This window comes from Ananas comosus, linkage group 18 (assembly GCF_001540865.1).
Source record: "Ananas comosus cultivar F153 linkage group 18, ASM154086v1, whole genome shotgun sequence".
Classification (NCBI taxonomy): domain Eukaryota; kingdom Viridiplantae; phylum Streptophyta; class Magnoliopsida; order Poales; family Bromeliaceae; genus Ananas; species Ananas comosus.
In genome coordinates, this window is record NC_033638.1 from 8,761,134 (window position 1) to 8,772,468 (window position 11,335).

The 11,335-nt window shown below is 34.8% G+C and overlaps 2 protein-coding genes across 2 annotated transcripts; both read left to right on the forward strand.

Moving 5' to 3' along the window:
• Positions 1–4,772, forward strand: LOC109723807 (ricin B-like lectin R40C1). The gene is made up of 4 exons (XM_020252292.1): positions 1–276; positions 868–990; positions 4,024–4,237; positions 4,483–4,772. The coding sequence occupies exons 1-4, from the start codon at positions 1–3 to the stop codon at positions 4,770–4,772; spliced, it is 903 nt and encodes a 300-aa protein (XP_020107881.1).
• Positions 5,551–6,783, forward strand: LOC109723808 (ricin B-like lectin R40C1). Its single transcript, XM_020252293.1, has 4 exons — positions 5,551–5,658; positions 5,861–6,080; positions 6,398–6,477; positions 6,760–6,783. The coding sequence occupies exons 1-4, from the start codon at positions 5,551–5,553 to the stop codon at positions 6,781–6,783; spliced, it is 432 nt and encodes a 143-aa protein (XP_020107882.1).

An 11,335-nucleotide genomic window follows, 5' to 3' on the forward strand; every position in this document is an offset into this window, starting at 1 on the left:
ATGGGCTTCAACCCAGGCGACGTGGGAGAAAGTGATGCAAAACAAATGCAACAAACTATAAGCATCAACAAAGTAGAAAATCTCTATCTGGGCTGCTGTGGCAGTTGCAGCGACCCCGTCGAACCGATCGCTGCCCCTACCCCTACCTGGTGGTACGATCCGAGAGCCCACGGCCCGACTGTGACGATCTTTTGTCGTCGTGACGCCAACTACAGCCTCACTGTCCGTGGTGACAGTGTCGTTTTGGCTCCCACCGACCCCGAGGACGATCGCCAAGTGAGGATCTGATCGATCGGTTAATTCTACATACGTAACACCCGCCAAACTCTGGCTATTTTTGAACTATTTTGGTTAGATGTGGCTCGAAATTGATAATCGACTTCAGTTTGGAATTTCGACTCGTCGACAGTTTCGCGGTGCGACCAAATTAAAAAATAAAATTGTGAAAGAAAAATAAATATCTGTCGTGGGTAGCGAAGGGCTCGGGCTGAAGATTTTAGAGAAAATAGTTATGTTTGCACGTTTTTCATTAGTTCGGTCTTGCAAGTAACGTGACTCTGATATTATATTACTTCCTGTATTTGCATCTCATGAATTTTTAGTGATTTGTTGTATTTTTGAGCAATTAAGGCCAGAATACGAAGAGGCCTTTTCTTCTAAATTGGTATCTGCATACGCCAACAAGGTCTTATTTTTGTCTCGAAATTACAAATTTTATTTAGGGAGCCCTTTGTCCATTCTCATCTCCTCATTTTGAGAAATTAATGGTCTTGTATAATTATCTTTTCTTTCCTATGCTGTGATTTTATTGTTATCTCTGTGTTTATCTTTTTTTTCATATGTATATTTTTTTTTTCTCAAATTTAGTGTTGGATCAAAGACAATAGAGTCAACTCAAAGGTGAGGGATGAAGAAGGCCATGCGTCCTTTGCGTTGGTGAACAAAGCAACTGGCCAAGCTATCAAACACTCCTTCGGGCATGGCCATCCTGTAAGTTACAAAGTTTCTCCCCTTTGTTTTAAGCTAAATTATCGAATCTAAATTATAGAAAACCTCTCTTTCTATATATAATATATATAGATTAGAGTTACTATACTTTTATGAGTATGGAGTCTTTCATACTCATAAGTTGTTTTTAATGATATAACTTCTGAATCGACGATCCACACCATTAAATATGATCTAAAATATTTGAAATTTTAAAAAAATAAATTTCATAATTTTTAAAAATTATAATAGAATCCATCAAGCGGGAATAAAATAAACGTCAAAATCGAATGACATCCTAAGAAAAAATGATCGAATCCTTCAATTTAAGATCAGAGTTATTGATCTTTATCTAGATAGTGTATATAATTTTTTATGAAAAATTCATCCGATTTTGATTTTTTTATATCGTTAAACTAGCAAGTATCCTATACCGGCCGTTAAAAATTATCAAATTTCAGATCTTTTGATTGTAAGGTAAATGATGTGAAAAAATTATAAATATGATTTTTTTAAATTTTAAATCATCTAGATAATGTTTAACGGTATGAACCGTTAATTCAAAATTTCTATCATCGAAAACAACTTATGAGTACGTACTAAAGCCATCGTACTCATAAGAGTATAGTAGCCGAACTCTTTCTCTCTATATATATAGAGTCCAGCTACTATACTCTTATAAGTAGACACCCCTTTGCTCTCATAAATTTTCGACAGTTAGATCTATTTCTTTAACTATTTTCAGTCGTTAAATTATACTATTCAACCAACCATCCACTCAACCCTAGCACTATCATCCTAACCGGAAACTATTATTATCCTAACCACACATCCCTTTATTCAACAGTCAAAAATTTATAAATACAAAAGGCTCTATACTTATAAGAGTTAGTAGCGCTACTATATATATATATATATATATATATAAAAAGCTAGACTCCTGAAGTATGAAGACTTCCGTAGTTATAAATTATTTTCGACGAGACATCCGATTCTGTGGTTGGATCCGTTAGAGATGATTTACAGTGTTAAAACTCTCTAAAAATCAAATTTCATAAAATTTTTTTATTTTGTTTGCCTACTGAACAAGTAGCCTTACAATGAACGGTTAAAATTAAAAATATGATAAAAATAGTGATAAAAGACTTAATTTTTAAATTGGAAGTATTTATCTTACTCTTGATGTTAAGTAGATTTTTTATTAAAATTTCACGTAATTTTGATTGTTCTACACCGTCGAATTTACAAACGTGCAACATCAGCCTTTAAAATAGCCATTTTTGAAATTCTTTGTTCACTTGTTAATAATATCGAAAAATTATAAAATTTGGGTTCTAGGGTTGAGCGGGTGGTTGGTTGAATAATATGATTTGACGAGTGAAAATGATCAAAAAGATAAATCTAATGGCGAAAAGTTTGGTAACACCAAATACTTGGTGCTATTAATAGTATAGCAGCTGAGTGTGTGTGTATTTAGAGGTGCAAGTTAGTTGACATTCCTCCTAGGGGTGTAATGTGGGCCATGGCACGGCCCACATTTTCCGGGCCGAAACGGGCTAGGGCCTGGCCCGGCCCGGCCCGTGACCAAATCCGTGCCGGCGGACTCCTAACCCTTCGGCCCGGCACGGCCCCTCGGCCGAAAGGCTACTGCCGGCGGCGGTGCATTCGGGCTGCCCTCTTAATTTTTTTTTTAAAAATATATATAGATATAATACAATATATAAACATAAATATTTTATTTAAACTGATTATTAACTTAAATTTAAAAATTTATAAAAACAATTATAAAATAAATATTTAAGTTATTTATATATTTATATTATTTAAAAAATAAAATAAAATTTGAAATAGGTTTTTGGTCCATTGGACCAAAATAACTAGGCAGACCTTAGGAGGAGATCTCCTGGGGGGCCCTCCTCCCGAGGAGATCAGACCCCAGGCCCAAGGCCCCTTGCCTTGGGCCTGGGTTTCCGGACTGTGCTGGCCCTGCTGGCACAGCCCAATTGGGCCGTGCCGTGCCGGGCCACCGGCTCTCCTTCGGGGCGTGCCGTGCCGGGCCGTCGGGCCCCAGGTATGAGGCCCAGCACGGCCCGAAGAGCCGGGCCGGCCCGTCACTACCCGGATGCTACAGTAGTCGTGCCGGGCGGCGGGCCACGGGCCGCCCGGCCCGTTTTACACCCCTAATTCCTCCTGCTTGATCACAAAGCTGTGAAGGCCAAGCTGTAACGGTTGCTCTTAGCTATCGGTTTTGTTGAGAAGAATAGACTCGACGGGAGAGCGTGATAACGAAGCGAAGCGTGATAACGAAGCGACCTCTTGATTGTAACTAGGAGAAGAATAAGAAATTTTACTCTATGGGCCGTTGAGTTACATGAATACTGCACAAAGTAAAATTCAATCATAAAAACTTCGAAATGATATCTAAATCATTAAAGTGATTTACAACATAAAAAAAAAAAACATTCATACAAAAAATCCTAATTGTTGAAAATCTATACCTTGAATTTTTAATATTTAAAATGCATAGAAAATTTTTCTTTATTATTTTTTTTGTTGTCATCAGTTTATCCTCTTTCATAATTTTTTTTACATAAAAAAATTAAAAATATTAATTTATTAATTTTAAATGCTAACTATATACTCAACAAGTGCTACTGCAATTTGATTAAGCGGTGAAATACTAGCGTGTCATTCCTTCCTGCCTTATATTCGCTGCTATAATCATATCAAATAAATTATTTGAATGACTAATTTTCTGCAGCTCGCTGGATTAATTACATATAAGTATTCGTCCAAAATTTGGATATTATAAATCGGTTCTTTTATCATGAGAAAGTGTTCTCAATTAATAATTTTTTTTTCTAACATTATTTCAATATAAAATTAACACATTATATCTGATTAGATAGACACTCTGGCATTTTATATGACACATTTGGATTGATAGGGAATACGTTTGCTATGTCGTATAATTATTACAAAGAAAAATTTTACCTTGGATCGATCACATACGTATTTTTCTGAAATTTTATTCAGGTGCGACTTATTCAATATAATCCATGCTACGTGGACGAGTCGGTCTTGTGGACGGAGAGCGACAATCTGATTGGGGGCTTCCGCGAAATAAGGATGGTGAATAACTTGGACTTGCATTTTGATGCTTTAACTGGGTTTATTGAAGATGGCACCACTCTCGGTCTCTTCAAGACGAACAATGCCGACAACCAGCGCTGGAAGATGGTCCCTTACAGTTAAGTTCTTAATGTCCATCAATCCCTTCTTCAGTTTTTTCTTGCGCCTCCGCTTCTGCCTTCGACAACAGTTAATTTTACTAAAGTGTTTGTTTTTCCTCGAAAAAAAAAAGAAAAGGAAAAAGAAGTTTTAGTCAGACAAGTGAGTTTGGAGCTTCTGCTGTAGTGAGAATCAGTAACGAGATTCTTAGCCTATATTTGTCACCGAATTGATCAAACTCAACTTGGGTAACTATTCGTGCAGGTACCAAGGAAGAGGGAGAGAAACAGTTTCCGACGCCGGCAGTGGATGGAAATCTGACACAACTCATCAGCAACATTCTGAGCAACCTGAACAGCTCTTCCCGAACAGCGTACCCTCTGATCCCTCGCTACTCGACTCTGAACTGGTACGACGATTGCACCACCAGGCCGACCATGCGGATCTTTTGTCGTGCTGGCGTGAGGCACAGCCTTGCCGTCCGGGGGGAGAACGTTGTTTTGGAACAGGCTAATCGGGAAAGTGATTACCAGGCAAGCATCTCACCGGTGTAATGCATTTGTACATGGTGGTAGTATATACTGCATGAAGTTAAGATGTCCGCAGGCCAGGTCGGATTTGAAAAGTTGATATATATACTGTATCCGTACCCTAAAAAAAAATAATTAGAAATACATATATATATACCCTATCCATTTAACTTTAGGTTAGGTATGGATATGGATACTTAAATTACTAATAGGTTTGGTATGGATAAGGATAAATTACTAATATATATCCTCATTGGGTCTATTTGAGTGGATCTGAAAAGTGACTATTCGTATACTATCCGTTCAAAATCGGATACTGGTCGGGTCTAAATCGGGTAGAGAAACTTGCATACGTATATATTTTATAAACTTTATTAAATAGTCTATTAACAAACTATAGACCTCCCCTAATAAAAAATTCGCGTTCTAATAAATTGTACACAGTCGGATAAAATTCATTCAAAAGAAAAAAAAATATATCTCAATACATGAGTCCAAAATATATGGACCTACCATTAGGTAAATAGAGAGAGAGAAGGTGTAATGCTTCTGATAACACAAAATTATTGATGCTATTAAGTTTTCGTGCGGCTAGGATGATAGTGATGCTTTAGGATTGATTGAGTGGTTAGTTTCATATTATGATCCAGTAAATAAAAATGATTAAAGGAATAAATTTAGCGATGAAAAATTTGATAGTACGAGTGTTTAGTACTATTAGAAGCATTCTAATCGGACTATATATATATATATATATATTAATTTTTTCCACAATGATTAACTGTAGCACTGGATCAAAGATATGAGGTACAGCGCAAAGGTGAAGGATGAAGACGGCAAACCAGCGTTTGCTCTCGTCAATAAAGCGACCGGAGAAGCTCTCAAGCATTCTTTCGGCTTCGGCCATTATGTAAGTTGGTGCATTTTGTTAAGTAAATATATTCATCAAGTTTCTGGCCACTTCTCTTGGTTTTTTTTTCTCAGGAATATATGGACGCGCGCGCATATTTTCTTCTAACACTACATATGCAAGTGCTTATGGTACTCGATCGTTTGCAGTTTTTGGGTTTGGTTGTCTCTTAAGTTGTAAAATTGCATTGCATGATGATCAGGTTCGGCTTATTCCCTATAACCCGGGTTATTTGGACGAGTCAGTGCTGTGGACGGAGAGCGATGACCTCGGAGGCGGATTCCACACCATCAGGATGGTGAACAACACCGGACTGCTGTTCGATTCGCTTAATTCCTCAGGTGGCGTGAGCGAAGGAAACCCTCTCGGCCTTTGGAAGTGGAACGAAGGGGACAACCAGCGCTGGAAGATCGTCCCGTACTGTATGTTTCTTCTCAATGATTGTTCGATCCGTTATTATATATAATATGATAGCTATGCGGATCTTAAATGTTCAACTCTTACTCCACTTACTTTGAAGTAATGTAGTTCTTCTGGAAATATCAAATTTAACTCTAAATGTATTATCTTTTTTTTAGAGTGATCAAAGTTGCCAACGTCCAATGGTCACTAACACTTTTTAAGATAGGCACTTTTTTGATATCTATGAACGAAAAATTATCAAAATGATGGCCAAATCTAATGCACTTACATACTCTCAATGTTTTTTTTTTTTTCTTTTTCTTTTTAACATATCAAGTTCTTTGTCCTCTTACTCTTCTACTTCTTATTATAGGAGATTGTGTTGGAGATGTTGTAGCTGCTTTTCCTTACCTGTGGGTATGCTGTATTTCTACTGCAACAGTTTCGCAGAATAAGTTGGCTTTTCAGTTGAAAAACTCTTCTTTTTTTTTCCTGCTTTTCTTGTGGAAATAAATGATGGGTTATTATGAATTTCTGATGGTTTTTTTCCCATTTAATTCCCTCTGCAAGTTTTTTGTTATGCTCTTTTATGTAAGCAAAAATTTTGTCTTACTGTTCGTCTTTTGTAGAATAAATTATATTTTCATTGTAGCTANTATCAAGTTCTTTGTCCTCTTACTCTTCTACTTCTTATTATAGGAGATTGTGTTGGAGATGTTGTAGCTGCTTTTCCTTACCTGTGGGTATGCTGATGGTTTTTTTCCCATTTAATTCCCTCTGCAAGTTTTTTGTTATGCTCTTTTATGTAAGCAAAAATATTGTCTTACTGTTCGTCTTTTGTAGAATAAATTATATTTTCATTGTAGCTAGATATTTTTGTTTTTAGTATTTGCTTGACCCACTGAAGATATACTATTACAATCTCATCTCTTTTTTAACCTTTTTGTTAAAAAGCTGCAATAAGGATGTACACATGTATTTGGGGCAGGTTTTCGATCGAATACTCAAACCAAAACTCAACCTGAAATAGTTTGGTTTAGAAAATCTATAATGAAAACTGAACCCAACAAAAAAAATTTTTAAATCTAAAACTGAACCCGAAATAAATCATTATTTTTTTTTCACAAATTTCAAAACAAATCATACTATAATCTAAATTTTTAAATTACAAATTTAAATTTGCATATACTATATAAAATAAAACCGGTTTAGTTATGGGTTCGGTTTTAGGTTCGGGTTTGAGTCGGGTTTGGGTCGGTTATAGTTATAGGTTTGGTTTTAGCTTGGGTTCAGATAAAATGTCCGATATCAGCATCCACTAACATCCCAACCCACACGCATTCCCACCCAAAAACCCATCCCTTTTAAAGCCGCTCGGACTTAAAATAAAGGCTAAAGGAAGTCAATCTTTGTTAAGGTTGGGCTATTTTGGGCCTAATTTACCTTTAGCTTAGTTTTAACTTCAGGCTGGGCTTCTTTTTGGGCTTAGCGTTCTCCATACCATAAGGCCCAATTGGCTTTATCGCTTAATCCTAATTGTATCGCACTCGACCCATGAAGGGGAAAATAATAAATTGTTAAAGGTCAGTGGGCCTAGTTGCCGTATCTACTAAAGCCCGTTGATGGGAAAAAAAAAATACAAAAAATAAAGTTTCAAGCAGAAAATAAAGTTAAACAACTAGTTTGCATTTGTTTACTAATATGTTAATTAAAGTTTGAATAAATAGTTACAGTTTTTCAACTCTCAGATGACTGAGAGTTTTTCATCGCTGGAACTGTTATTGTCATTGGAAGCGATATTTACTTTTAGGATAGAATGGAATTATAAGAATTAGTCAATTTTAACAAGTCGACAGGTATATTGAGGGAATAAAATTAGCAAATTTTCAGTATCTTAGAGGAAAATGTGTAATAATCAATACCTTCGAGGCACAAATCCATAGTGTATACAATTTTTTTTATTGATGAGTGGAACAGATGATGATACTATTCACCAGAGTTCAATTTTGGGGACGCTGATCTTTTTTAATCTTGTATTAGCCCAAATTTGTGCCCATTTAATCTGATAAAGGCTACTTTCACTCAAAGTTCATTTCAGTATCCGTACATTTTTGTATATACTAGCATTTCTAAAATTTATGCCAATTTGAATCTACGCTGCGAATTGTTTGAAGTTTGAAGTTTGAAGTTTGAAGTTTTGGGGTAATATGAAAAGAAATTCTCAATCAATATGACTAATGGCATTCTGAATCTTCCTCACTTCTCTGCAACATTCAATGATTAGTTGAACCATTACTTGAATCAGTAAACCTAAGGCCAGTAATTTTTTTCAATTCAATATTATTATTTGGTTCTTTTTTTTTCCTTAAATTTAATTACTTTTGTGCTTTGAACACCCGCCATTTATTCGCTCAAATTTTTAACAAATATATCTCTATTTGTTCTCATGAAATATTTCAGCTAGAAAGCTGATTACAAGGGCCACTTAGATTTTACAGAGAAGTAAACGGAACACTAGAGAGAGAGAGATATGTGCTAGAATACTATTGATAGCGAACAAAAAATTTTTCTATCAAATTTTTAGCTTTTGGATCAAATTCTTTCGTCATTTCTAATCATTTGATTAAATATTATAACTCAATGAAAACCACTCAACCTTAGAGGGACCACTCAACCCTAAGAGATTAATATCATCCTAATCCTACAATTTCTCATCCAAGGGTTAAAAACTTGATAGCAAAAAAACCTTTTGCTATCAATAATATTCCAGCCTAGCTCTCTCTCTCTCTCTCTCTCTCTCTCTCTCTCTCTATATATATATATATAGAAAATTAGGCTACTATACTATTGATAGTATCAAGCACTTGGCGCTATTAGATTTTTGATCATTGGATGAAAGGATGTGCGGTTAGGATGATAGTGGCTCTTTAGGGTTGGGTGGATAGTTGGTTGAATAGTATAATCTAATGGTGGAAATAGTCAAAGGGGTAGATCTAACGACAAAAAACTAGATAGCACTAAACGCATGGTATTATCGATAGAATATAGAGTCCAGCTACTATACTATCGATAATACCAAACACTTGGTATTATCGAGTTTTTCGTTTTTAGATCTACTACTTTAATCATTTTCATCCGTTAAATCATACTATTCAACCAACCACCCACTTAATCCTTCATCCAACTGCATATTCCTATCATTCTAACCAAAGATTACTATTATTCTAACCATTTATTATCATTCTAATCAAAGATTACTATCATTCTAACTGCTTATTCCTTCATCCAAAAGCTGAAATCTCGATAGCACCAATATCAATAGTATAAGAGCATAATTATACATGTATATAGTCCGACTACTATACTCTTATCAGTACGTTTATCTTCGTACTTATAAGTCGTTTTCAATGATAGAGCTTTCAAATCGATGATCCATACAGTTAAATATAATCTGCAACATTTAAAATTTTTGAAAATCAAATTTTATAATTTTTCGACATTATTTACTTTAAAAGATTTTCAAATTGATAATTTTCAACGGATGATTTGGTATACTTGCTAATTTAACAGTGTAAAATAATTGAAATTAGTTAAATTTCTGATAGAAAATTCTCTTAACTATCTAAATAAAGATCAATAACTCTAATCTTAAATTGAAGAATTTGATCATCTATTTTTAGTAGGTCGTTCAATTATTTTACACTGTTAAATTAGCAAGTATACCAAATCATCCGTTGAAAATTATCAATTTGAAAATCTTTTAAAGTAAATAATGTCGAAAAATTATAAAATTTGATTTTCAAAAATTTTAAATGTTGCAGATTATATTTAACTGTATGGATCATCGATTTGAAAGCTCTATCATTGAAAACGACTTATAAGTACGAAGATAAACGTACTGATAAGAGTATAGTAGTCGGACTATATACATGTATAATTATGCTCTTATACTATTGATATTGGTGCTATCGAGATTTCAGCTTTTGGATGAAGGAATAAGCAGTTAGAATGATAGTAATCTTTGATTAGAATGATAATAAATGGTTAGAATAATAGTAATCTTTGGTTAGAATGATAGGAATATGCAGTTGGATGAAGGATTAAGTGGGTGGTTGGTTGAATAGTATGATTTAACGGATGAAAATGATTAAAGTAGTAGATCTAAAAACGAAAAACTCGATAATACCAAGTGTTTGGTATTATCGATAGTATAGTAGCTGGACTCTATATTCTATCGATAATACCATGCGTTTAGTGCTATCTAGTTTTTTGTCGTTAGATCTACCCCTTTGACTATTTCCACCATTAGATTATACTATTCAACCAACTATCCACCCAACCCTAAAGAGCCACTATCATCCTAACCGCACATCCTTTCATCCAATGATCAAAAATCTAATAGCGCNCCTAATTATATATATATATAGAGAGAGAGAGAGAGAGAGAAAGAGAGAGAGAGAGAGAGAGCTGGACTACTATACTATCAGTAGCACGGAGGGCTCCGTGCTACCAAGTTGTTTTCGATAATGCGGCTTCCAAATCGACGATCGGCCTCGGTAGACTTGATCTACACTATTAAAAGTATTTAGAAACTAAATTTCATGATTTTTCGATACCATTTACCTATCAAACAAGTAGTCTAAAATTGAACGGCTGAAAATAAAAATCTAATAAAAAATGATGATAAAAGATTTAAATTCAATATCAGATATATTGATCTTACTCTAAATAGTGAAAAAAAAATTTCTATAAAATTTTCATTGGATTTGGATTGTTTTACACCGTTAAACTCTCAAACACACCACATCGGCCATTAAAATTGTCAATTTTGAGATCTTTTGATCACTAATCAAATAATGTTGAAAAAATTTGAAATTTAGTTTCCAAATACTTTCAATAGTGTAGATCAAGTCTAACAGGAGCCGATCGTCGATTTGGAAGCCGAATCATCGAAAACAACTTGGTAGCACGGAGCCCTCCGTGCTACCGATAGTATAGTAGCCGGACTCTAATTGAGCTCATATGCTTTTAAAAGTACCAAGTTATTGGTGGTTGTAGACTTTTAGCCATTGGATTAAGAGATATGCGGTTGGGATGATGTGAGCCCCCTAGGGTTGAGTGGGTGGTTGATTGAATAGTATAATCTAATAGTTGAAAATGATCTGAGGAGTAGATCTAACGGTAAAAAACTTACAAGTACCAAGTGCTTGGTGCTTGTAAAGATAAATCGAAATCATTTTTAGATCAATCTATGATTCAGATTCATATTAAAATA

Coding starts and splice junctions, on each gene's coding strand:
- LOC109723807 (XM_020252292.1), top strand. CDS start 1: ATGGGCTTCAACCCAGGCGACGTGGGAGAAAGTGATGCAAAACAAATG. Junction 277..867: donor ACCCCGAGGACGATCGCCAA/GTGAGGATCTGA, acceptor TCTCAAATTTAG/TGTTGGATCAAAGACAATAG. Junction 991..4,023: donor CCTTCGGGCATGGCCATCCT/GTAAGTTACAAA, acceptor AATTTTATTCAG/GTGCGACTTATTCAATATAA.
- LOC109723808 (XM_020252293.1), top strand. CDS start 5,551: ATGAGGTACAGCGCAAAGGTGAAGGATGAAGACGGCAAACCAGCGTTT. Junction 6,081..6,397: donor CTGGAAGATCGTCCCGTACT/GTATGTTTCTTC, acceptor TAACATATCAAG/TTCTTTGTCCTCTTACTCTT. Junction 6,478..6,759: donor CTGCTTTTCCTTACCTGTGG/GTATGCTGTATT, acceptor TTCTTATTATAG/GAGATTGTGTTGGAGATGTT.